The sequence below is a fragment of the Geotrypetes seraphini genome, chromosome 2, assembly GCF_902459505.1.
Source record: "Geotrypetes seraphini chromosome 2, aGeoSer1.1, whole genome shotgun sequence".
Classification (NCBI taxonomy): Eukaryota; Metazoa; Chordata; class Amphibia; order Gymnophiona; family Dermophiidae; genus Geotrypetes; species Geotrypetes seraphini.
In genome coordinates, this window is record NC_047085.1 from 111956975 (window position 1) to 111982832 (window position 25858).

Here is a 25858-nt window from a genome sequence, read left to right on the forward strand (position 1 = left end):
CAAAAAAGCTAATCAGGTTAGATTGGCATGATCTACCCCTGGTGAATCCATGTTGGTGTGGATCACGTAGGTTTTCTTCGTCTAGGATTGTGTCAATATGCTGTTTGATCAGCGTTTCTATGAGTTTACACACTATAGACGTGAGACTCACTGGTCTGTAGTTTGCTGTCTCTGTCCTGCAACCCTTTTTGTGGAGTGGGATTACATTGGCGGTTTTCCAGTCCAAGGGGACCACTCCTGTGCTTAGGGAAAGATTGAAAAGAACCGATAATGGTTCTGCCAGGACTTCTCTTAACTCCCTGAGCATTCTGGGGTGTAGGTTATCCGGTCCCATTGCTTTGTTTACTTTGAGTCTTGATAGTTCGTTGTAGACGCTACTGGGCGTAAATTCGAAATCTTGAAACGGGTCTTTCCGGTTATCTCCCGTCTGAAGCTGAGGACCAGCTCCCGGTGCTTCACGAGTGAATACTGAACAGAAGTATTTGTTTAGTATTTCTGCCTTCTCAGAGTCTGATTCTGCAAATTTACCGTCCGATTGCTTCAAGCGTACTATGCCATCTTTGTTTCTTTTCCTGTCACTGATATAGCTGTAGAAAGATTTATCCCCTTTCTTCATTTTTCGTGCTAGCTCTTCCTCCATTCGGAGTTTGGCCTCTCTGACTGCTGTTTTGACAGTTTTGGATCTGTCAAGATAGTCCTCTTTTGCCCCCTACCCGCCTAAATGTTTGTAGGCGATAAATGCGTCTTTTTTCTGTTTAACTAATTCTGAGATTTCCTTACTGAACCATTGGGGTTTTTTGTTTCTTCTACCTTTACTTACTGTCCTTATGTATCGGTCTGTTGCTTCGTGTAGTATGGACTTCAGGGACAACCACATATCCTCCACGTTGTTAGTTAGTCCTTGTTTATGTAGTTCCTGATGGACGAACTCTCCCATTTGATTAAAGTCTGTGCCTCTAAAGTTGAGAATCCTTGTTGTTGTGCTTGTTTTTGGGAATCCTTTTCTGAGGTTGAGCCATATCATATTATGGTCGCTGGAGGCCAGTGTTTCCCCTACCGAGACCTCAGTGACACTATCTCCGTTGGTGAGGACCAGGTCCAGTAACGCCTGGTCCCTGGTGGGTTCCAACACCAATTGCTTGAGGCGTGCACCCTTTATGGAGTTTAATATTTTTTTGCTGCTACCCGTGGTTGCAGAGAGTGTGTTCCAGTCTGCATCTGGCATGTTGAAGTCTCCTAGTATTACTGAGTCCCCGCGCAGCGTGATATTCTCTATGTCCTCAATCAATTCCATGTCTTTGTCCTCCTGTTGCCTGGGAGGTCTATATATCACACCAAGGTATAGGCATTTTTCATTCCCTCTGGCCAGATTCACCCAGAGGGATTCCCCAGTGTATCTAACATCCGTGATTTTGGTGGTTTTGATATTTTCCTTAGTGTATAATGCTACTCCTCCTCCCAATTTACCCACTCGGTCGCATCGAAGTATGTTGTACCCTGGTATAATCATATCCCATCCATGCGATTCCGTGAACCAGGTTTCAGATATCGCTATCACGTCAAGATCGGCGTTTGCTATTTCAGTCTCTAATTCTAGAATCTTATTGCCCAAGCTGTGTGCATTAACATACATATAGCCCTCCATATCTGTGAAGAGTTTTCCTTATTTGACAGTGTGGCTCCCGAAAACTCAGTGATATTTCTCCCTGATCTATTGTGGGTATCATTGGTACTTACCTTAGACTTGGTAGTATGAGTGCGATTTGCCTCCTCAGGGTGATTTCTTACTGCTCTGGGATATAAGTATGTACCCTCCCCCAACTTACCTAGTTTAAAGCCCTATGGAGTAGTCGGGCCAGTCGATGTCCAAATACGTTTCTACCTCTTCTGGTTAGGTGGAGTCCGTCTGGTCCTTGTAGTCCCTGAAGTGTCTCGCCATGGTTAAGGAATCCAAAGTTCATTTCTATGCACCACTCTCGTAGCCATTCGTTAGTTCTTCGAATACGCTCTTCTCTGGCTCTGCCTTTGTCTCTCACTGGAAGGATTGATGAAAAGACCACTTGGGCTCCTATCTGCTTCAACTTCTTTCCCAGCGCTCCAAAATCTCTGGGGATGTTCTCTATGGTATTCCTAGCAGTGTCGTTAGTGCCTACATGAATGAGAAACATGGGAAAATGATCATTAGGTTTTAGAATTTTGTCTAGGTTAGTGGTAATATCCTGGATCCTGGCTCCAGGGAGACAGCAGACCTCTCGTGCCTTCAAATTAGGCCTGCAAATCGGTCCCTCGGTGCCCCTTAGCATGGAGTCACCAATAACTACCACTCTTCGATCCTTCCGAGGGGGCCGGTCTATGTGCTCTTGATTAGATGTTGTCGGCTGGGTATCTTCATGAGTCTCTTCTGCTATTTCCTCGGTGCTTTCGTCCTGTAAGATCTGATATCAGCAGAACGAGATTTAGGAGTAATCATCAGTGCAGACATGAAAACTGCCAATCAAGTGGAGAAGGCTTCATCTAAGGCAAGGCAGATATTGGGTTGTATCAACAGAAGTTTCGTCAGCCGAAAGCCTGAAGTCATAATGCCGTTGTACAGGGCCATGGTGAGACCTCATCTGGAGTACTGTGTGCCATTCTGGAGGCCACATTACAGTAAAGATGTGCGCAGAATTGAATCGGTTCAGCGGACGGCCACCAGGATGATCTCGGGGCTCAAGGGTCTCTCGTACGAAGAGAGACTGAACAAATTGCAGCTCTACACTCTCAAGGAACGTAGGGAGAGGGGAGACATGATCGAAACATTTAAGTACCTCACGGGACGTGTCGAAGTGGAAGATGATATTTTCTTTCTCAAGGGACCCTCGGCCACAAGAGGGCACCCGCTCAAACTCAGGGGCGGAAAATTTCATGGCGACACCAGAAAGTATTTCTTCACAGAGAGAGTGGTTGATCATTGGAACAAGCTTCCAGTGCAGGTGATCGAGGCAGACAGCGTGTCAGACTTTAAGAATAAATGGGATACCCATGTGGGATCCCTACAAGGGTCAAGATAAGGAAATTGGGTCATTAGGGCATAGACAGGGGGTGGGTAAGCAGAGTGGGCAGACTTGATGGGCTGTAGCTCTTTTCTGCCGTCATCTTCTATGTTTCTATGTTACTATCCAGAAGCTGGAAAAAAGGGGGTGGTTTAATGATAATTTTGAAAGATTCATTTGATTTTAGCAGGTTGGACTCCAAATCAACGGAGGATCTTGAAATTTTGACCTTCAAGATCTCAAGTATTCACTAATAACAACAAAATTTTATATTCCCCCTAAGAGATAGATTAACGCTAAAGAAGATTTCTATGAATTTCTTGCAACAAATACATTGATAGGATCATATAATCTTTTACTGGGAGATATAAATATACATTTAAGTAGTTGATATCTTCTCTATACTAGCTGCGTTGGGATTTTTTATACCCTTACCAGTAAAAATTCATCAAAAGGGTCACCAATTAGATTTGGTCACCTTTTCAATGAAAGACGTGACTTGGCCGAAAAGCACAGTTACTTACCGTAACAGGTGTTATCCAGGGACAGCAGGCAGATATTCTTAACACATGGGTGACGTCACCGACGGAGCCCTCGGTACGGACCTTTTTAACTAGAAGTTTCTAGTTGGCCGCACCGCGCGTGCGCGAGTGCCTTCCCGCCCGACGTAGGAGTGCGTGGTCCCCAGTTAGGATAAGCCAGCTAAGAAGCCAACCCGGGGAGGTGGGTGGGACGTAAGAATATCTGCCTGCTGTCCCTGGATAACACCTGTTACGGTAAGTAACTGTGCTTTATCCCAGGACAAGCAGGCAGCATATTCTTAACACATGGGTGACCTCCAAGCTAACAAAGAGGGAGGGGGGATGGTTGGCCATCATGAAAATAAATTCTGTAACACCGATTGGCCGAAATGACCATCCCGTCTGGAAAAGGCATCCAGACAGTAGTGAGTAGTGAACGTGTGAACTGAGGACCAAGTGGCCGCCTTGCAGATTTCCTCGATGGGCGTGGAACGGAGGAAAGCTACAGAAGCAGCCATAGCTCGGACTCTGTGGGCCGTGACAGCACCTTCCAGTGAGAGACCGGCCCGAGCATAGCAGAATGCAATACAGGCAGCAAGCCAATTTGAAAGTGTCCGTTTGGAGACAGGACGACCCAAACGGTTGGGATCGAAAGACAAAAATAGCTGAGGGGATGTACGGTGAGCTCTGGTACGATCAAGGTAGTAAGCAAGGGCACGCTTACAGTCCAGCGTGTGCAACGCCTGTTCCCCAGGGTGCGAGTGAGGCTTAGGGAAGAAGACGGGCAGCACAATGGACTGGTTGAGGTGAAAAGCCGAGACCACCTTGGGAAGGAATTTAGGGTGGGTACGCAGAACAACCTTGTCATGGTGAAAAACAGTGAACGGTGGGTCGGCAACCAGTGCATGCAGTTCGCTAACCCTCCTGGCAGAGGTGATGGCAATTAGGAAAAGCACCTTCCAGGTAAGGAGCCTGAGCGAAGTTGTGGCAAGAGGCTCAAACGGAGGTTTCATGAGTGCTGAGAGAACTACATTCAGGTCCCAGACGACAGGAGGAGGCTTGAGAGGCGGCTTGATATTGAAGAGCCCTCTCATAAATCTGGAAACCAGAGGATGAGCCGTGAGGGGTTTTCCGAGGATAGGCTCATGAAACGCAGTGATGGCACTGAGGTGGACTCTGATGGAGGTAGTTTTGAGGCCAGCGTTGGACAGCGAGAGCAAATATTCCAATACAGTTTCCACCGCTAAGGAGGTGGGTTCCTGATGATGCCGGAGACACCACGAGGAGAATCTGGTCCATTTCTGATGGTAACATTGGAGGGTGGCCGGTTTCCTGGAGGCGTCCAAGATGAGGCGGACCGGCTGAGATAGATTCTCTGGAGAGGTCAGCCCGAGAGAAACCAAGCTGTCAGGTGGAGCGAAGACAGATTGGGATGCAGTAGAGACTGATGCCGCTGCGTAAGTAGAGTAGGAAACACAGGAAGAGGAATGGGCTCCCTGGAGCTGAGTTGGAGCAGGAGGGAGAACCAGTGTTGGCGAGGCCACCGAGGGGCGATGAGAATCATGGTGGCGTTGTCCTTGCGGAGTTTGGACAAGGTCCGCAACATCAGAGGAAGTGGAGGGAAGGCATACAGGAACCGATCCCTCCAATCGAGCAGGAATGCATCCGGGGACAGACGGTGAGGAGAGAAGAGTCTGGAACAGAAGAGGGGCAGTTGATGATTGTGAGGTGCTGCAAAGAGGTCCACCTGCAGCGTGCCCCATCGAGCAAAGATGGAGAGCAGAGTCGGAGGGTCCAACGTCCACTCGTGAGGTTGAAGGATGCGGCTGAGATTGTTGGCCAGGGAGTTCTGTTCGCCCTGGATATATACCGCCCTGAGAAAGAGATTGCGTTCTGTGGCCCAGGTCCAGATGCGCAGAGCCTCCAAACAAAGGGGGCGAGATCTGGTGCCGCCTTGCTTGTTTATGTAGTACATGGCGACTTGATTGTCTGTGCACAGGAGGAGGACTTGAGGACAGAGGAGATGTTGGAAAGCCTTGAGGGCGTAGAACATGGCTCTGAGTTCCAGGAAATTTATGTGATGACGACGCTCCTGTGGGGTCCAAAGTCCCTGGGTGCGGAGATCTCCCAGGTGAGCTCCCCACGCATAGGGGGATGCATCCGTGGTGATGATCATAGAGTGAGGGGGTAGATGAAAAAGAAGACCCCTGGAAAGATTTGAGGAGTTCAACCACCATTGGAGAGATTGCTGAAGAGATGATGTCACAGAGATGGGATGAGAAAGAAGATCTGTAGTCTGTGACCATTGGTTGGCGAGGGTCCACTGAGGTGTGCGAAGGTGGAGACGTGCCAGAGGAAGGACAAGCACCGTCGAGGCCATGTGACCCAGGAGGACCATCATCTGACGGGCAGGAATGGAGGGATGCAGAAGCACCTGACGACAGAGGTGGAGCAGGGTTTGCTGACGATCAGAGGGGAGAAAAGCCCTCATTAGTGTGGTGTCCAGAACTGCTCCAATGAACTGAAGTCGCTGGGTGGGAAGCAGATGCGACTTGGGGTAGTTGATCTCGAACCCCAGGAGGTGGAGGAGAGAGATGGTGTGATGAGTAGCCTGTAGCACAAGTGGAGACGTAGGTGCTTTCACCAACCAATCGTCCAAATAGGGGAACACCTGAAGGTTGTGAGACCTGAGAAAGGCCGCCACTACTATAAGGCACTTGGTGAAGACCCTGGGTGAGGAAGCGAGGCCGAACGGTAGCACCTTGTACTGATAGTGGTGGTGCAGCACCTGGAACCGCAGGTAGCGGCGAGAATTCTGATTGATGGAGATGTGAGTGTAGGCCTCTTTGAGGTCCAGGGAACATAGCCAGTCGTGTTGAGAAAGAAGAGGGTAGAGCGTGGCAAGGGAGAGCATTCTGAACTTCTCCTTGACCAGACACTTGTTGAGGTCCCTGAGATCGAGAATGGGACGGAGGTCTCCCGTCTTTTTGGGTACCAGGAAGTAGCGGGAGTAGAATCCCTGACCCCTTTGATCTGGAGGTACTTCTTTGATGGCATTGAGAAGGAGGAGGGATTGAACCTCCCTCAGGAGGAGGGGGGTTTGAGATGAGTGTGAAGCAGACTCTACGGGAAGATTGTCCGGTGGAAGAGTCTGGAAATTGAGAGAGTAGCCGTGGCGGATGATGTTGAGGACCCACTGGTCCGATGTGATGACCTCCCAACGGCTGGAGAATATGGTGAGACGACCTCCGATTGGTTGTGGAAGAGGTAGCGAGGGTGGATGACTGGCTATGCCCTGGAGAGAAGAGTCAAAAGGGCTGGGATTGCTTAGCAGGCTGAAGAGGCTTGGAGGGTTGAGTGGCCTGAGAACGAGCCTGGGCATGGTGCTGCTGTTGACGGGGCCGCCGATGTTGTTGAGGAGGCGGATTGAGTGGCCTGGCTGAGAACCTGCGCTGATAAGATGACTGAGGTCGATAAGGTCGGGCAGGCGGAGCCTTCTTTTTTGGTTTGATCAGGGTGTCCCACCTTGTTTCATGGGCGGAGAGTTTCTGGGTGGTGGAATCCAGTGACTCGCCAAAAAGTTCATCCCCGAGACAGGGGGCATTGGCTAGACGGTCCTGGTGGTTGATGTCCAGGTCGGAGACTCTCAGCCAGGCCAAGCGGCGCATGGCAACGGCCATGGCAGAGGCACGGGAGGTGAGCTCGAATGAGTCGTATATCGAGCGGACCATAAACTTGCGCAGCTGAAGAAGGCCAGAGATGTGCTGTTGGAACAGCGGGACCTTGCGCTCCGGGAGGTATTTCTGAAGGGCAGACAGCTGCTGAACCAAATGTTTCATGTAAAATGAAAAATGGAATGAATAATTATTCGCCCTGTTGGCCAGCATGGCATTCTGGTAGAGCCTCTTGCCAAACTTGTCCATGGTCTTACCCTCTCTGCCAGGAGGGGTAGAGGCATAGACACTGGAGCCCTGAGTCTTTTTCAAGGTGGATTCAACAAGAAGGGACTCATGGGGCAATTGAGACTTGTCGAACCCTGGAATAGGGATGACTCGATAGAGGTTGTCCAGTTTACGTGGAGCCCCCGGTACCGTAAGGGGATTCTCTAAGTTTTTGTAAAAGGTCTCCCGTAGGATGTCATGCACGGGGAGCTTGAGGAACTCTTTAGGAGGCTGTTCGAAATCTAAAGCCTCCAGGAAGGCTTGGGACTTCTTTGAGTCAGATTCTAAAGGAAGGGACAGGGCTGCAGACATTTCCCTCAGAAATTTAGAAAATGAGGACTGCTCCGGTTTGGAGGTGGCATCGGGTGCCGACGGGTCCTCCTCAGATGAGGAGGGATCCTCCTCGGTACCGAGAGGGGTTTCCTCCCATAAGTCAGGGTCCCGGACCTCTGGTGCATGTCGAGACACCGGGGTGGAAGGTGAGGTATGGTGGGTCTTGGATAAAGATTTTCCAGACCGCACCGAAACGGTACCAGGAGAGGAAGACCGGCGTCGATCCCGGTCCCGGGAAGAATGACGCACTGCTTGGTGCCGAGGATCCGATGTGGTATGGGAGTGCACCACTGGATGGGCATGAAGCTGCTCAACCGAAAGAATCGGCATGGAAGTATTGATGGGTACCGAAGGGGTGGATACCGGGGGCTCGGTACGGGGCTCGGGCCGGTCTGGTACCGGAAGGAGCGGTGCCAGGATAGTGGGCAACAGGTGTTTGAGCTGCTGCTGCAATTGTTCCTGGAGTTGAGCCTTTAAGATGGCCGAGATACGGTCATCTAGGGGTGGCATCGGAACCGCTTTCTTTTTCTTCGGTTCCTTAGATGCCGCTCCACGCCCCGGCGATGAGGAGGCCGATGACGAGGCACTCACCGAGATCGGGGCGGAGCGCTTGCGGGACCGGTGCGATGCCGGCAAGGTCGGCGTCGCCACCGTAGTAGGAGGGCGCTCGAGGGAAGAGGAAGGCTTCTTAGCCGGCTTACCTGGCGCCAGAGACGCCGATGTGGGGTCGGGCGGTGTCGAGGTAGACGGTGCCGATTTCTGTGGTACCGTTGTTGATGTCGAGGAGTCCATCGCCGACCCGGTGCCGAAGAGGAGAGTTTGTTGAATTCTTCGGTTTTTAAGGGTTCTCTTTTGAAGAGTGGCACAGCGGGTGCAGGAGTCCGCCCGATGCTCCGGACCCAAACACTGCAAACACCAATTGTGTGGGTCAGTGAGGGAGATCGGGCGTGCACACCGCTGGCACTTTTTAAAACCGACCTGCGGGGGCATGAAGGGGAAAACGGCCTCCGCAAAATCGAACCCCGAGGCCTGTATAATGGCAACAGGCCCCGCCGGGGCAAAACGAAAAAAGGGGAAAAAAGCAAAGTTTTTTTTTTTTTTTTTTAAAGCAAAGAAAAAGAAACCCGAAGGCAAAGGAAGATAAAAAAAATGGAAAAAAGCGCGAGCGCGAAGGCAAAAAGTGGTTTCAACGGCCGTTGAAAAAACACACGCGTCTTCTTCGCTCCGCGGAAACGAAGAAACTGGGGACCACGCACTCCTACGTCGGGCGGGAAGGCACTCGCGCACGCGCGGTGCGGCCAACTAGAAACTTCTAGTTAAAAAGGTCCGTACCGAGGGCTCCGTCGGTGACGTCACCCATGTGTTAAGAATATGCTGCCTGCTTGTCCTGGGATAAATTCAGTTATGCAATTTTGAACTTTGCTGGCAGGAAAAACAGCATCTTTCAAAATTGGATAATAAAAAAAGTAAAATTAATAGAGGAAGTATAAATCCAACAGAATTCTGGTCCCATTACGAGCTAAGTCCTAAAGGTGAGGAGGACTCAAATTTTCCAACAAGATGGAAAAAGTTCAGTAAGCAAGTATTAGATCAAATAGCTCCATTAAAAACGTATAAAAAGAGACAGAGATCCTCCAATGAATGGTTTGATACTGATCTATTGGTTTTTAACAGGAATTCAGAAAACTGGAAAAGATTTGGTTGAAATCAAATAGGGAGGAAGACAAGGTAAATTGGAGACTTAAATTAAAGCACTATAAATTTCTGGTTAAAGAAAAACGTTCAAAACATTATGCACAGAAAATAGAGTCAGCCAAGATAAATAGTAGAGAATTATTTAAACTGGTTAATAACTTAACCGATACTATACTGGTTTTAAAAGCGGATAATGAATGCTCACCGTCTCCTGATACTCTTGCAGAGTTCTTCAATAATAAAATTTTAGATTTGAGAGCAACTATGATGCTTCACAACTTAGTTACTTGGAAGATGGCTCAAGGGCTGATATGTCCTGGGATCATTTCCAAGCCCCAGACTGGCAACAGTTTTTAAAGTTGTTCAATAAATATGTCAAATCGAACTGTTTGCTGGATGATTGTTCCCCAAACGTAATGAAAAATGCTTCATCTACTTTTAAAGCGGATTTATTTAAATGGGCTACTTTTTCTTTGACTGTTTCCTGATGAATTGCGTCAAATTTTGATTACCCCTATTCTTAAAGATCAGAAGGTATCAATTGCCACAAAATCCAATTATAGACCCATTACCAAATTACTGGAAGGTTTAGTTAATTTATAATTAGTAAGTTATTTGGATAAATTTAATATCCTTAATGACCATCAGTCAGGATTTAGAAGAGGCTATAGTACGGAGACCGTCTTAACTTCAATGCTTGATTGTCTTCATGGTCTATTTAGCAAAGGCACTAGTGCCTTCATTCTTCAGCTAGATTTTAGTAGTGCCTTTGATCTAGTAGATCATGAAATATTGTTGAGTTGTTTAAACACAATAGGACTTTCAAGAAGGGTCTGGAACTGGTTTCAAGGTTTTTTGAAGAAAATATCTTATCAAGTGATTTGTGATGGTAACTAGTCTCATTCATGGAGCAACCCATCTGGTGTGCCCCAAGGTTCTCCGCTATCGCCTACCTTATTCAACATCTACATTTCCCCTTTAGGACATTTATTATAGAGTTTAAATGTAAAATTTTATATATACGCAGATGACATTTCTATTTTAATCCCTCTAAATAATTTTACCACTGAAATTTTAAACCAGATATCTTTTATTATGACTTAGATAGAAGAGTGGACAATTAATTTCAAACTGAAACTCAATACGGAAAAGACCAAACTTTTCTTGGATAGTCACAACGACAAAATAACTAACTCATTGCTTCATCTTAATGGTCATGACTACCCGATTATTAAATCTATCGATATTCTGGGAGTCACACTAGACCAACATTTAACACTAGCAGAACACAAGAACTCAGTGATACAAAAATGCTTTTTTACATTGTGGAAATTAAGAACCATAAAAAAATATTTTGATCTTTTATCGTTAAGACTATTGGTGCAGGCATTAGTTTTATCTATTTTAGACTATTGTATCATCAGCTATTTAGAAACACCCAAAAAAATTCTAAGGAAATTAAGGATAATTCAGAATACAGCTGTTCAATTGATTTTTGGTTTAAAAAAAGAACCATATTAGTCCATAGTATTGTTTACTTCATTGGCTACCTTTGGAGGCAATAGTATTATTCAAATTTTCTTGTATCTGCTTTAAGCTGATATTGGGATTGTCTCCAGCTTACCTTTTTCCTCATTTTGTGTTGCACAGACCATCAAGAGAAACTAGAAACTTCTATTAATTTGCTTATCCAAAAATTAATAGGTGTAGATATAAGACCTTCTAAGATAGGACCCTAGCATTTCAAGCTGGTAGGCAACAATCTTGGTTAGGTAAATTTATTCAGCAAGCTATGTTATCCTATTGCAGTTTTCAGAAATTAATTAAGACAACTTTGTTCGATAAGTTTATTACTTAGTGAGTAGAATTTCAATAATAAAATTTTACAAATATTTGCATTTTTTACTGTATTCTTGTATTTTGCTGATTGTCCAGCTCTTTTTAGTGTAAACTGCCTAGAACTTTTGGTTATGGCGGTATAAAAGAATAAAGTTATTATTATTTAGCAATACATAGATTGTCACCGCGGTACCTATTAAAGGTAATCACATACCAGACTTCACTCTTAAAGTTACATTCTGCTGGTAACGGTGATTTGGTGATACCATCTAGAAAGGAGTTGCTGTTGCAGACCATGAGGGCTGCAACATTTTCATGTGCAGGACCAGCAGAGTGGAATAAACTCCCAGGTTATATATGTCAGCAAGGGAATCTTGGTTCATTTAAACATTTGTTGAAACATCATCTGTTCTGTCAGATGAAATATAGGTACTAAGAGAGAAGACAATATAGTGGGTATTTGTGATGTGTGGGTAAGTATTGAATGTGAGGGTGGGGTGGGGTGTTTTTGATGTGTATGTTATGTAGGACAAGGCAATTAAGGCAAGTCTTTGTTGTATTTATGTATATTGAATGTGGGTTGTTGGGTTGTTGTGTTTTTTTTTTTTTTTTTTTACTATGTATGTGTTTTTGGAACCCGCTTTGTATAAAGCAGCATATAAACAAAAACCAAAAACCATAAATGTGTATTCTGCCAGAGCAGGTGTTAGGTCCTAGCTCAAGCTCACTGTCTTAACAAAGAGAGGAAAAGTCTTTTTTGTTTATTTTGTTTACACTACAGCGCCGGCATGGAGCTGAAGAGAGCAAAGGGGGCTGGGTGAAACATCCTATTGGGTGGGAAAGTGAATCAAATTGAAAAATCAATTCAATAGGCCAAATTGAATCAATTTTTCCCTGAATCAGGCAGTACTACTAGGGAGGTCTCTCTTTTCCACAAACTATGACTTAGAGCTAATCAGTTTCCCTCTCCAGCTGAGGGCCAAAGAGAAAATCTCCTCAAAGTGAACCTGTCTATGCTATCCTATTAAGAGATAAACATATCTGTAATGGCAACCATCTTTCCTTTGCAGAACCCTATGGATCCTTATCAGTAGACATGAACAGAGAACTCCTATGCTGAAGTGTGATCACATGGTTACTCCTTGGTGGCTTAAAAGCTCGATGGTCATGAGACATTAGCATAAATTCAAACTTAGACCTAGTATTGGTTTTGTTTATAGCATAACAGTAAGTCTTTTTCCTGTGTAAACCATCTTTAAGTGAATAAGGCAATTAGGGGTCCTTTTACTAAGGCGCGCTAGCCATTTTAGTGCATGCAAAACGCTAATGCGTCCATTATATTCTATGGATGTGTTAGCGTCTAGCGTGCGCTAAATCAGCTAGCGCGCCTTAGTAAAAGAGGGGGCTAGATTTACCATTATACACTGACAATTTTTGGCCTGTGAACTCACTTCTCATGGCCCCAGAATATACCATGTGTACACAAATCTCTCACCTTGTAATGTCATACACTAATAATGCCCCGGCTGCACCTCTGTAGTATGATCTTGTGATGGAACGAAACGACTCCTGCCCAGCCTACAGAAAGGGAAGAAGAAAGGAAGAAAGCCTTTGTTTTAATTCTGTCTCACACATTTCCAAAATGATGAACACAATTATTCTTATTAGTTGATTTTTCAACTTTTGGTGGCATAAATGAGCCTCACTAAAGCTGAAAAAGGGAGCCATGGATAAAGACCACTGTAGGCACTCCAATTTTTTTTTCCCCTTCTTCCAGAAACAAGACCTTTAAACCTTTTTTTTTGGCAATCCCTGACAACCCAATTTACTGAATGGCTTCACAATACATGAATCATTATTAGAGCACAGAATGGACTCCTAGCAACTAAGCTCTGAAGACAAATCTGAAAGGAAGCAAATAACCCAGAGCTTCGCATTTGAATTCAATATCCCGCTCCCTGGGGCAGCTGTTGACACTAGAATAAATAAAGCCCATTGTAAATAAATGATGAATGACATCTTTACGCCCACCATCTGCTGGTGTAAAGGTTGTCGGAAGGCCAAGGATGCAGATTTTATTCATTATATCATAAACCGTAGCCAGTTTTCAACAGTCTTAAGACAAAATTCCCCCTGTAATCATTTCATTACAAAAGAAACCTTCACAAAATGTTTTCAAATTTAATTTTATATCCTAAATTATACTGCTATACACAGTCAGCACTACACTTAATCTATTTCCTTTGTCTTTGATATATAATGCTTGTCAAAAGGCAGCAGGATGTAAAAGTCATCTTTATGTTCTCTGGTGAAACAGACACCAAAATTTCTACATAAGCATGGATCCTTTGTTCTTTCTTTGTGACTACTGAAGAAGCACCATCCTGCTCCATTGGCTTTTCAGCTCAATCAGAATCTGCCCCAACTAGGGTTACAGTTTCCTGAACATTTATGCACACCTAGCCAGGGTTTTTTCCTACTCCGGTATTTTAACCCCTCACATTCTAGTCAATGAAACCACAGCAACTTTGGTAGGGTAAAATGAACTGTTTCCTTCTAGAGCCCAGCACAAGTATGCTAGTCAGTCAACAGGGGTTCATTGTTAATAAACTGCCTTCAAACCTACTCCTCCCCTTCCCCTCCCCCTCGCCTGTGAACAATGCCTACACTGCATCCCCTGTCCAGGCTGGTCTTATACAGACTCAGGAATGGAAGCAAATCTCTGCTACCCAGCTGACCCTAACAGCAGAAGCTAGACTCGGAAATGAAAGCCAAGTTTCTTACCTGCTTGCGCTACTCAGCTTTGTTTTTTGTTTTTAACATAATGAGTTATCAGTTGTACTGAAGTTCAACACATAGGCCTTTTTTTCTATATGATTTATCAAAAAAGTGTAAGGATACTGCATTTTTCCTGATCTTTCAAAAAAAAAAAATAATAATAAAAAAAAAAATATATATATATATATATATAATTTTAGAATTTTCTGAAGAAAGCTATCAATCTGAAATGTTTCATGATGGCTTTTGCCTTCCACAAGGTTCTTTTTTCACTAGAGGTCCTTTTCTCACTATGGGTTTGTATATCTGTTATACTGTGTAATTTTTGGGTTAGATCTCAGACTACTAATCTGCAGATAAAAACTGGTATAATGGTAATATAATGGTAATGTACCCCATTCTGAGACATTAAATAGAATTCATGTACTGCTACTACTTATTTTTATAGCGCTGTTAGATGTACATAGCGCTGTACATTAAATTGTAAGCTCTACTGAGTAGGGACTATCTAACCAAAAAACAGGACAAGTAGAGGCGGGGTTAAGGAGTTTCTCATGCACAGGTATGATCCCATCAAGTAGGCCAGAACTTAACACAGTTTAAACAGCTTATAATCAAATTTTAAAACAAACTGGAAAAAATATATTTTCACTCATGTATAGTTAAGCTCTGGAACTCATCAGAAAATAAAAGCAGTTAATGTGCATTTAAAAAAAAAGATTTAGACAAAATCCATTAACTGTTAAAAGTAGAACTAGGTAAGGCCCCTACTTATCCCTGGGAGTCAGAAACATTGAATCCTGCTACTTTTTGGGGATTCATCAAGTACTTGTGACCTGGCTTGGCAATGTTATAAAGAGGACTAAGTTGACCTCTCCTCTGGAGCAGTATGACAATTTTTATGTTCTTATGTTTGTGTGCCTCAGGGGACATGTGGCATGTTACTTGCTGAATAGTCCCTTCCTTATAAGGCCACTTGTTTATCTTAAACTACTGTCAGACCATTTGGTGCCCCACCATACCACTAGCTAGGGTACCAAATCTTCCCAACCAGCAAACATGGCTATGTCAGAACAGTAATACACCAGTGTGCCTCCAATTGAATTGTACAGGCCACTGCATTCATCTCTATCTCTGTATTCCACATTCGGTTCAGGTAACCTGCTGTAACATTTGAAAATTGCCCAAGAATATGTTATTCAGCACTATTCAAATTAGTTGTACAAATTACAAAAATAACCATTACACATGAGAGGGCGGGCTGGTGCAGCTCTATCACAGATGGCAGAGTAAGTGGCTGTCCTCCTCCTCTCCTTTTCTTATTTATCCATCCCCCCACCCCCACAACTGCCTTCCTCATGCTCCTCCCCAATCCCAAATAGCCTCCCCAAATCTCACAAATATATCCCACTGTGGGACTAAACTCTATCTTTGATTTTCCCATGAGTTTGGTTCTCTCAGTATGCCCCATTTCTCACCCTTCTTTCTTCATTGGAATTTACTAACCGCTTTTTCATGAAGAGATTCACCCAAAGCGGTTTATAATATACTGAATAGTAATCAGGTACTTTAAGTATTTTCCCTATGTCCTGGCAGTCTCACATTCTAACTGTGTACCTGGGGCAATGGAGGGTTAGATGATTTGCTCAGAGTCACAGGAAACAGGCTGGAATTGAACTCAACCTCAGGGGCTGAGGCAGCAGCTCTAACCACTAGGCAACTCCTCCCCTTCTCAATATGCCCCTCTTTCCATCCTTCTTTCTTGTTCTCACCACATGTTGCCTCAGCAGCTTTTACAGTGTCCACTCTTAACTGGAGCTACAACAACTAAAAATATTTCTTTTTACTTTATTTTCATTAGTTCAAATCATAATGTACAAGTATCCAATTGTTTGAGCAAACTGGAAGGTAACTACTATTAAGAACTATACAAATACATAATAAACAACATTAATCATGAAAATAAGAGACATTAAGGAAAATTCGATATTCCTTCTTAAACCTCATAAAGGGTAAGGGGAGTAGAAAAAAAGACAAGAAGATCTTATGGAAGTAACTTAAGAAGTTTTTTAAGACAAAGGCCTAACATGAATTAACCCCTGCTAACCTTCTTAATACACAACTTAAGTTCTCCTCTCTGGGAATCATTTCATATCAAGAAATGTCTTCGACTGGTCCGGATGACCTCTGTCTCCCCAAAAAACAAACAAACCCCAAACAACTTACTTAATATCATAACATTGTTCCATCAAATTTAACTAAACATTTATACAGATAACAAAAAGATAATCCAGTATTTTTAGTCTGCTGCCTCTAGCTAAAAAATGTTTCTCTTTTCTTGACTTAAAACTTTGTACAAGATAAATCCAGATTTTTTTGGTATGTAAATTATGAAAGTAAAGTTTCATCACATGATTCAAATCTTCTTTAAGTTGCACCCTTAAGAGCTTTTATATCTTCCATTATTTGATGGAACCGATTAGCACATTCCACTTTCAGACCCTCCATGGTCTTTGCCAATTGATCCACTTTAGGAGACAAAGAGCTAGATGCACCAAAGTCAGTGATCGTCACTAAACTAGTTTTGACTGCTTTAGCGAGGATCGCATTTGCCGACCCGAAGCACAAAATGGCTCATCGCGTTTTTCCTTTCGATCGCCCATTTTCTGATCTGACCATGCAAATTAACTATTTAATATTAAAACCCAATGCAAACTACTTGAGCGATTGATGTACTAACATCGCTTGGCAATGCACACAAAAAAGCAGGTTCTAGTGATAAAAAAAAAGTGACTGGTCAAGACCAGCTGCTTATCTATCTTACCCATAACTTCTTTTTTTTAATGGGCACAGATGCTGTGCATATGTTACACACACACAAATATATGCAATTAACGTATTTTCACGTAGATAACGCGCACCCGTGTAAAACGCGCACACAGGTATAGCGCGCGGAAAACACAAATCTATGTACAGAAATTTTTATATACCGCGCACACCCATATACCGCGCATGTTGCCAGACTCTCCCGTCGCCGCCCGACTCTCCTTTTGCCCGCCCCGACTCTCCTCTGGCCTCCCCGACTCTCCTTTCGCCCGCCCCGACTCTCCTCTCCCCCTTGAAGTCCTGTCCCCACCCTGAAAACCTGATCCCCCCCCCGACGTCCGATTCACCCCAACGCAGGACCGCTCGCACCCCCACCCCGAAGGACCGCTCGCAAGCACTCCCGTCCTCTTGCCCCAGCCAACCGCGGCACCCCCGACACGATCGGGGCAAGAGGGAGCTCAAGCCCTCTTGCCAAAGCCAACCGCGGCACCCCCGACACGATCAGGGCAAGAGGGAGCTCAAGCCCTCTTGCCCCCCCCCCCGACACGATCGCGGCAAAAGGGAGCCCAAGCCCTCTTGCCCCGCCGACTCCCCAACTCCCCGACAATATCGGGCCAGGAGGGAGCCCAAACCCTCCTGGCCACAGCGACCCCCTACCCTCACCCCGCACTACATTACGGGCAGGAGGGATCCCAGGCCCTCCTGCCCTCAACGCAAACCGCCCCTCCCCCCAACGACCGCCCCCCCCAAGAACCTCCGACCGCCCCCCCAACCGACCCGCGACCCCCCTGGCCGACCCCCACGACACCCCCACCCGCCTTCCCCGTACCTTTGTGTAGTTGGCCGGACAGACGGGAGCCAAACCCGCCTGTCCGGCAGGCAGCCAACGACGGAATGAGGCCGGATTGGCCCATCCGTCCCAAAGCTCCGCCTACTGGTGGGGCCTAAGGCGCCTGGGCCAATCAGAATAGGCCCGGGAGCCTTAGGTCCCTCCTGGGGGCGGGGCCTGAGGCACATGGGCCCAACCCGACCAGGGGGGTCGAGGGTCGGCTGGGGGCGCGGTCGGAGGTTCTTGGGGGAGGGCGGGCGTTGGGGGGAGGGGGGTATGCGTCGAGGGCAGGAGGGCCTGGGATCCCTCCTGCCCGTAATGTAGTGCGGGGTGGGGGTAGGGGGTCGCCGTGGCCAGGAGGGTTTGGGCTCCCTCCTGGCCCGATATTGTCGGGGAGTTGGGGAGTCGGCGGGGCAAGAGGGCTTGGGCTCCCTTTTGCCCCGATCGTGTCGGGGGGGGGCAAGAGGGCTTGAGCTCCCTCTTGCCCCGATCGTGTCAGGGGTGCCGCGGTTGACTGGGGCAAGAGGACGGGAGTGCGTGCGAGCGGTCCTTCAGGGTGGGGGTGAGGGTGGGAGTGCGTGCGAGCGGTCCTTCAGGGTGGGGATGCGGGTGCGAGCGCGTGCGAGCGGTCCTTCCGGGTGGGGGTGCGAGCGGTCCTTCCGGGTGGGGGTGCGAGCGGTCCTGCGGGGGGGGGGGGGTGAATCGGACGTCGGGGGGGGGGGAACTATGTATAAAAAATTTTGTACAACGCGCTCACGCGTATACCGTGCAAGGTTATGCACGGTTTGTAAAAACACGTATAACGCGCGCGTTATATGCGTGAAAATATGGTAATTTAAAAAAAGCCCCCCCTGCCGATGACAGCCCTCCCCAACATCCCCCCCAACGAACCAGCACCGGGGACTGATTTCCCCCCCCCTCCGGTAGCGAAAACGGCAATGCCAATGGAGGCCCCCCGTGCCAGGCAACCCTTCTGAACCATCCCATATCCTACACTCTTCCCCCCGCAAAAAACAAACAAACAAAAAAAAAGAGACAGGATGGATGCCCACTCCCTCCTACCACTGGATGCTCCTCCGAACCCCTCAAAACAATTTCCTGAGATGATCATAGCTACCCTCCTAAGATCTAAACGACTGTTGCAGCCTATACCAAGGCTTGGAAAATGTTTTTGTGCTAGTATGATAAGCAGGATTTGGAGCCCATTGGGGCTACGATCTCAGTGGTCCTGGCGTTTCTTGAGGCCATCATTGAGAAAAGGTCTGGTGATTAGTTCCCTCAAAGTGCAGGTGGCAGGCCTCTCATGCGTTAGGGCTCGAGTGGAGAAAATTTATTTAACTTGTGGTAGGGCTGCTTCCTCTGATGTCAGAGAAAGGGCGGGACCGCCTGAAGAGGAAGCAGCGCAGCACAGGACTCTGAGAAGGGGCAGGACCGCCGGCAGAGGAAGCAGCTGGGCTGGCATCTGGAAACAAGGTAGACAGCTTCTCCATGGGGGAGGGGGGAGGCTGTGGGGGTGCGAGCGGTCCTTCGGGGTGGGAGTGCGAGCGCTCCTTCCGGGTGATGAATCGGGCGTCGGGGGGGAAACTATGTAAAAAAATTTTTTGTACAACGCGCTCACGCGTATAACGCGCAAGGGTCTGCGCGGTACGGAAAAACCACATATAACGCGCGCGTTATATGCGAGAAAATACGGTAATACTTCAGAAGCTTACTGGATAGGAAAGAGCTTGTTTCGAGATAATTACAATTGAAATATGTTCAACTTGTAGTTATGTAAGAATTTGTTCTGTTCAGAAATATAATTGAAACAGGTTTTAATTTGTGGTTATGTTGGTTTTTTAAGGATTGAGCCTTGAAAAAGCAAGCTAGGCGAAACATGTCGGCTTTGACATCCCTTACTAGTGCTGACATCTCTAACTAAGAAGACTTAGCCATATTTTAAGCTAAGTATTTATCCTTATAAGAAAATATAAAATAGAAATATAAATAAGATTAAGCTCTACAAAGCAGTAAACAGACCCGATGACGAGCTGACACATAAAGCTTAGGACAATGAAAAGTTTGAGTCCTGAGTGGTGACACTGAGGGTTGGGTAAAACTACCACAAAGTGCTTTCATAGCCTTAAGAAAGTTTGCATTTTGGCTATATATTGAATTGAATGAATTAGCACTTTGATAAAAATTATACACTAGTGCATTGATTTGAAAATTTGTAATAGAGCACCCCTGATGGTATGGATAACATGAGGATGGTCCTAGAGAAGTTGAAGAATGGTCCAAAACTTGTCAGCTAAGATTTAATGCTAAGAAATGCAAGGTCATGCATTTGGGCTGCAAAAATCCAAGGGAACAATACAGTTTAGGGGGTGAAGAACTTTTATGCACGAAAGAGGAGCAGTACTTGGATGTGATAGGCCACCTTTAGATCATTACGTACTAACAGGCTGAAAAGGTGATGGCGAAAGCTAGAAGAATGCTAGGGTACACAGGGAGAGGTATGGCCAGTAGGAAAAAGGAGGTATTGATGCCCCTGTATAAGACTCTGGTGAGACCTCATTTTGAATATTGTGTACAATTCTGAAGACTGCTTCTTAAAAAAGATATAAACAGGATGTAATTGGTTCAGAGGAAGGCTACTAAAATGGTCACTGGGTCTTCGTCAAAAGGCATATTATCTGTCCCAGACTTAACGATCTCAATATGTATATTTTGGAGGAAGGGCAAAAGGAGAGAGATAAGATATGTTTAAATACCAATGTGGCATAAATGCACATGAGGCAATGTTCTTTCTTTTGAAAGGAAGCTCCAGAATGAGAGGGCATCGGATGAAGGAGGAGCAGGAGATAGTGGATGCTGTGGATGGGCAGACTGGATAGGCCATTTAGGTCTTCATATGCTGTCATGTTTCTGTACTTCTAACCTTTTTGGACTATAGCACTGGTGAGCTTTAGTGCCATTTGAGTCACTAATGCTACGCCTACCCCCAAATTCTGTTTGCCTTTCTCTTATTTTTTCATATTTAAAATTTCATCTTTACTTACAGATTTCTCAATGTATTTTGCAAATTACATTTGTTTAGAATTCATAGGCTCAATAACCAGAACTTTTGATGAATCTTGGAATAAATGTATCTTAATAAATCTGTTTACCAAATACTTGCTGTTGCTTTCATGGTAAAACTACATGTGCAGTAAATTATGTTTGTTTAATGGGCCTCTGTTGTACTTACTGTGTCCCATATCTGAAGTTTAATCTGTTTCCCATCAATTGTTATCATCCGTGCACCAAATTCTACACCTAGAAAAGAAGTTCAATAACATTATTAGTCAAGTTAGTGAAGTGAATTGAAAGAGAGGTAACAAAACAGAAACTGCTTATTGCCTTAGAATACAAGACCAAACAAAGCTTTGAAAATAATAATAATAAAAAAAAAATCTTTACTCACAAAATAAAAATTTGATTTAAATCTAACCCTTAGGATTTATATCTTGCCTTATTCTCAAGGTGTCCCAAGAAAGCCAGAAAAACACTGGGAAATACAATAAAGCACATTTTAAAGTTTACAATAATAAATAATTTTGTGGTAAGTTTTCCTGATATTGTTTGATATTATTGAATGGTAATTCTTTTCTTTTCTCTGAACCAAAACAACTCCAGGACTTTTTAAATCAAGGAAAGTTAAAACTTGGCTGTTTTCCCCAAATTTAAGTGCTATTTAAGACTAGCTGCAGATTACTTTTGCTTCCTTCACCTTTTGGTCTTCTTTTCCTATGTTTTCTAATTGTAAATGAAAAGCTAATACATGGTGGTTATTTAAAATCTTTCCTGTTTAATTGCTAATTTCTTTAATCACTGATATATGAGGTAATGTGTATGTGTATATATATATATATATATATATATATATATATAAAATTTAAGAAATTAATTTTTTTTTTAACCCACTTTCCTGAATGAAATATTTGTTAAAAAAACATTTTTAGCTGTCTTTGAAAAATAGGAAGATTGTCTTTTAATATTCACTAGTACAATTCCAAAAGCTTGCAGCCTGAAAAGGAAAAGAGCCGCCCTGTATTGGTAGCATGGAATATTGCTACATCTTGGGTTATGGCCAGGTGCTAGTGACCTGGATTGCCCACTGTGAGAACGGGCTACTGGGCTTGATGGACCATTGCTCTGACCCAGTAAGGCTATTCTTATGGTCTTAATATTCGCTTAAAATGTAACCTTAACAGATGGAACAAAGTGTATAATTTGAAGCTCATATCATTTTATTTATTAGGATTTATTTATTGCCTTTATAAAGGAATTCACTCAAGGCGGTCTACAGCAAAAATAAGTCAAACATAAACAATAGACAATTACAGTAATAAAAATATTCAAATTATAGTACAAAGTACAGCATAGTATGCTAAATTACGATGTCAATACAATATGCAATAACACATTTTAGTAAACAGGGTGTTAGCAAAAATGGAGTATATAGATGTTTTATGTTTATTAGACATTTGATATACCGCCTTTCAATCTTGGTAATCAAAGCAGTTTACAGAGATGAATAACCAGAGATGAATAAGAAAGGACCTACAATCATTAATAGGAAAACAGAGCGAGAGGGAGAGAGAAAAGAGGGCAGCAAGGGGAAAGAAATGCTACCCACAGTTATTGCATCAATGAACCCCAAAAGGTCTGGGATAAGATAGATAGATAAAATAGATTAACAGGAGTAAGAAAATAAGGGGACTAATTTGATAATCTTCTTTCTGGTAACAGGGCATATGCGTCCTGACAAGTAGATTAACTCCCCATAACTGAAAGCAATGCAGAAAGAATTCTCTACAATTTCTTAAGAACATAAGCAGTGTTCTCCCCAGCGCGTTTTAGTCGGGCGCACCGCCCAGCTAATTTAAGTGAGCGCCCGGCTGTCATCTCGGCATTGTATCTCTGCCCGGACTGATTGCAGCGACATCGACCCATGCACTTGTCAATGCGAGCCACACTCCTTTATCCTGAGCAGAAAGTAAGTGTGGCTGTACTGGGAAGAGGAGGGGGTACTTCAACTACTTCCAACTTTGCAGGATTTCCGCAAATCTTTTCAGCGCACTTCTCTACTTCCAATTCGTCGCTGAGATCGCTCGCAACACACCACACTGCATTTCTTGTCGGGTGACCCGCCCTCCTTTGACATTAGTTCCTCAGTGGTAGAGAAATTGTGGTGAGGGTGAAGGGCTACCGGAGAAGGAAAGTTGCGGGATTAGTGTTGAATAATCTTAAATATGAGTTTGATGGAGGAGGGAAGGTTTGAGGGAAAGGTGGAGACATGCTAGTAGCTAGCAGACATGGGCAAACTACAACCTGCGGGCCAAATCCGGCCCATGGCTGCAGGAAGGGACTAGCCAGTGTCGGCGCTCGTCAGCCAGTGAGTGAGGCCCGCAGAGACTCTGTGGGAAAGAGAGTGAGAAAGCGTGAGCGAGCGAAGTTAGTATTCCGTGGCTCTGTCTGTCGGACCCTCTGACATCATGGGGCGGAGGGAGCGAGCGAGTGGTATACAGCGCTCCTGTGCGGCTTTGACGAGTGGATCTGGATCGGGCCTCTCCAACTTCTTCATCATGACTCCTGACAACAGTGATTTCCTCTCTCCTGAGGCTGCTGGGGTGAATGTGAACATGCTGCCTCAATCGTCGGTGTCCTTGGACTGCCTCTTCTTCGGGGACCGACTCTTGGCTGTTCGGATCTTGACCTTCTCTTCCTGGCATCCGTTTCTCTGGTCTGCTTCCTGCTGTGGCCCATTGGGGAAGGTCCTGCTTTCAGCCGCCTCTTGTCACAGCCATCATAGGAAGATCTGGTCAGAATTAATGACTTAGGCCAGCTTGCTGTTCCGACAACACTATTTTTATTGAGTTTGTTTTAATTTTTCTTTTATTTACTCTGTTTGATTATAATTCATATATTCATCTTATTACTTACTATTTATTTTTTGTAATTATCTCTAACTTTCCTATCTCCAATGGAGTTCCTTTCCTAATTTATCTGTATTTTATTGTAAACCACTTAGAGCTGTAATATGCTTAAGCGGTGTTTTAAATGTTAATAAAACATAAACATGGGCTGCACGCTGAGCGCCGAGGACAAGGCGGCCGAGGTGAGGAGCAAGATCAACTAGAGCCTGCATGAGGATAGCAAGAAGGCAACCTGCGAGGTCAAGCTCCTACTGCTGGGTAAGAGACATCTGCCATGGCGCTCTCAAAGACTTCTCCCTCCCTCCCTCCCCTCCTTCATGAGGGTGACGCCAACGCTCTCCTCTGCTGTCAACGGTGACACAGGAAATGCGGCTCTTTGTGCAGCCGAGCCTTCCTCTACACACCCTTTTGCTCGGTCGCTACAGCGCCAGAAAGTTTGCCAGAGCCCCCGATTCACCCCTTCCTTCCAGCTGACCCTGGGTTGGTTTAAAAAAATAGGTTTGGACAAACTCCTTGAGGAACAATCCACAAACTGTTATAAAACAGAATGGAATCTTGCCCTCCCCCTTGTCACCCTGCACCCCACCCCAGTTGCCACGGTCCCTCTGTCAAATTTAAGAACCCATTGTGGCCCACGAATCAAAATGTTTGCCCACCCCTAAGCTAGATGAAGAGAGAAGAAGAGATGGCAGGGTTCCTGGGGAGAATCCAGTTTAAATGTGCTTGTGTTATTTTCAAAATTCTTTATGGCATTTTCACTCCTCTAGTTCTGCTATCCTGGAATCTTTATAGATTCTCTTTCACAAGGGGTGACCAACAACTCAAATTATCCTGTCCTTCTAGCAAAGGTATCAAAGGAACCAAGATCTTTGGCCATTCTTTGACCTTCATGTTTCTTCAACTTTGGAACAATCTTCCACTCTTTTTAAGAAGTTCTGTCTCTCTTCCTTTTTTTTGTAAGTCTTTGAAAACTATTCTGTTCGCTAAGCACTTTGGTAATTAATTTCATCTCGGTTTTTTTCCCTCTCTCTTCAGTCCTTATTGGCCTAAACTAACTACTGTAAACCGAGATGAGCTTTTCTGGATTGAAGTCTCGTTATATAAAGCCAAGCATTAGATTAGATTAGAGGGGAGTCGGGTCCCCGAATGAGTATGACTTGGTATCTTTGATAAAATATCTTGTATTGTTAATCTGAATTTCTTATTTGAAACAGAGAATATGAAGACAGGTTGTTCACCCTCTTCAAGGTAGGGAGAACGAGAGGGCACTCTCTAAAGTTAAAAGGGGATAGTTCCATACAAACGCAAGGAAGTTCTTCTTCACCCAGAGAGAGGTGGAAAACTGGAATGCTCTTCTGGAGACTGTTATAGGGGAAAACACCCTCCAGGGATTCAAGACAAAGTTAGACAAGTTCCTGTTGAACCGGAATGTACGCAGGTAGAGCTGGTCTCAATTAGGGCACTGGTCTTTGACCTAAGGGCCTCCGCGGGAGCGAACTGCTGGGCACGATGGACCACTGGTCTGACTCAGCAGCGGCAATTCTTATGTTCTTATGTGCTTGTGGCATACCTTCTTGAATATTTCTTTCTTTTGCTTTTTTTTTTTTTTTTTTTTTTTTGGGGGGGGACTGAATTGCTCACAGCATTATAGTTTGTTTTTTTTCTTGGTCTCATCTTCTGTTACTAGCTAAGGAAGGTGCCTAGCCTATATGAATTGAGAGAGTGAACTTAGTCCAGTTCTGAGGCTTGTAACAAGGACATAGTGAGAGAAAATATTACATTGTCAAAGAGAGTGAGAGAGACAGTGACCTGGAAAAAAGGTGAGAACTCAAAATGTTAGCAGAAGGAAGATAATGGGAGAAACCTGAAACAAAGGGGAGGCAGAAGAGAGGGGGCAGATGTTGAACTTAGGGATGTAGAGAGGGAAGAAAGAGACTGCAGAGAGGTGGAAAGATTCTGGACCAAGGAGAGAGGGAGGAAGGAGAGAAAGACCTGGAAGAAAGGAGAACAAATGCTGGACATTGGGGGGGGGGGGGGAGGAGGTTATAAGCAGAAGAAAGACAGAGGCCTGGACCAAAGGGGCAGACTGGATGGGCTATTTGGT

The 25858-nt window shown here is 44.9% G+C and overlaps 1 protein-coding gene across 1 annotated transcript in view; it reads right to left on the reverse strand.

Moving 5' to 3' along the window:
* RAB2A (RAB2A, member RAS oncogene family) overlaps positions 1-25858 on the reverse strand; it is a 160896-nt gene that overhangs the window by 97083 nt on the left and 37955 nt on the right. The window contains exons 3-4 of the mRNA XM_033933793.1: positions 21024-21091; positions 12857-12939 (exon numbers count right to left, since the gene is read on the reverse strand). Coding sequence (XP_033789684.1) covers positions 12857-12939; positions 21024-21091 — 151 coding nt within the window. The remainder of the gene's footprint in view (positions 1-12856; positions 12940-21023; positions 21092-25858) is intronic.